The sequence below is a fragment of the Anneissia japonica genome, unplaced genomic scaffold (assembly GCF_011630105.1).
Source record: "Anneissia japonica isolate Jap-2015-1 unplaced genomic scaffold, ASM1163010v1 scaffold206540_len1293_cov171_single, whole genome shotgun sequence".
Lineage (NCBI taxonomy): Eukaryota > Metazoa > Echinodermata > Crinoidea > Comatulida > Comatulidae > Anneissia > Anneissia japonica.
In genome coordinates, this window is record NW_022748075.1 from 1 (window position 1) to 1,293 (window position 1,293).

Sequence of the window (1,293 nt, forward strand, 5' to 3'; positions counted from 1 at the left end):
TAGTACCCAAGATTCTAGAAACTTCCAATATTACTCTTGGATTCTACATAGTGTCATGTGTTCTATAATTACCGATGTGGTTTACACTGTTTATTTTTTCATTAAATGTTATTCTTGAATGTTTTATGTATTAAATGTGTTAAAATAAGGCAAGTAATGGTAATTTATTACACAGGAGATACCGTACTTATATAAACAATAGTATTGTAATAGGGCTAGAGTTAAGGGCCAACTATCACATAGTTTGTGTTACATAAAATCACTGATTAACCACTGTCACACTCTGGTTTTGAAGGATTTTGAAGTCAGCACCGACAGTTACAATGTGACAACCATTTTCAAGAATTCTTTTATTGCACGCTATGTTAAGATTACAAAACCAAACTGCAATGGTGCTTGTGAGATGGCATTCCATGTCCTGGGATGTGAATGTAAGTCCTAAATTCTATACATCTCCATGTTATTTTTAATACATCTTCATTTCAGACTTGAACTATATCACGGTCAGCCCTGGAAATAAAAAAAGAAGAATGATGTGTGCACAGCACAACAAAAATAAGCTAATTTTTTAAAATTAAAATACATTACCGTGGACCAGTCTATGGTCCACCATTTTTAAATCACTGAAAATGGCAACTCAGGGCAAAAAATTCGGCCTATTTGCTCAACTAACATGATTCCTTTTCAACTTTACCCAAACAGTCTAAACAAACAGACATGGCTTATATGAATTTACAGTAAGATAATGATGACAAGAACATCCAATAAGAATAATAGTAAAAATAATATACAAAATTGTTTTTTATTTTAGGGTCACCTGTATGTCTTGATCATTTAGAATTGTCAAACGGATTAACTGAAGCAAACTGTTATTACCCAACTTGTGCTGCTGATGTAGGCAGCATACGTACTGTCACCGGAATCACCACAAGGCTTGATAATTCGGCTGTACCATCATTCAAAATACGGCATTCTGTAGATGGAGAATCTTACCGTGACCTTATAGACAGAAGTGGGGTGGTGGTGGTAAGTTTAATATTAAGATTTTTATGCTGGGAGGTAGACTGTTTTAGAGTTTTTCAGACATTTTTATATGCATATATTTATTTATGTTTTTCGGTATCTTATTTAATAATACAATTAGATTTGGATAATAGTGTTGGTGTTATGTATTTTTAAAATATTATTAGTAGGTACATGAAAAAATTACTGTAAATTTTCCAAGAAACACTGGAAAGGAAAGTTACAGTGTGCCGTATTGAAACATTAAACTGATTATTTAAAAAAAAAAAA

The 1,293-nt window shown here is 32.1% G+C and overlaps 1 protein-coding gene across 1 annotated transcript; it reads left to right on the plus strand.

The window, feature by feature from the left end:
• Nucleotides 1–295: 295 nt before the first annotated feature.
• On the plus strand, nucleotides 296–1,026 carry LOC117120663 (the record flags this gene model as incomplete). The annotated part of the gene is made up of 2 exons (XM_033265686.1): nucleotides 296–431; nucleotides 812–1,026. Coding segments are annotated over 2 exons (351 nt in total), but the record flags the coding sequence as incomplete, so codon positions are not given.
• Nucleotides 1,027–1,293: the final 267 nt, after the last annotated feature.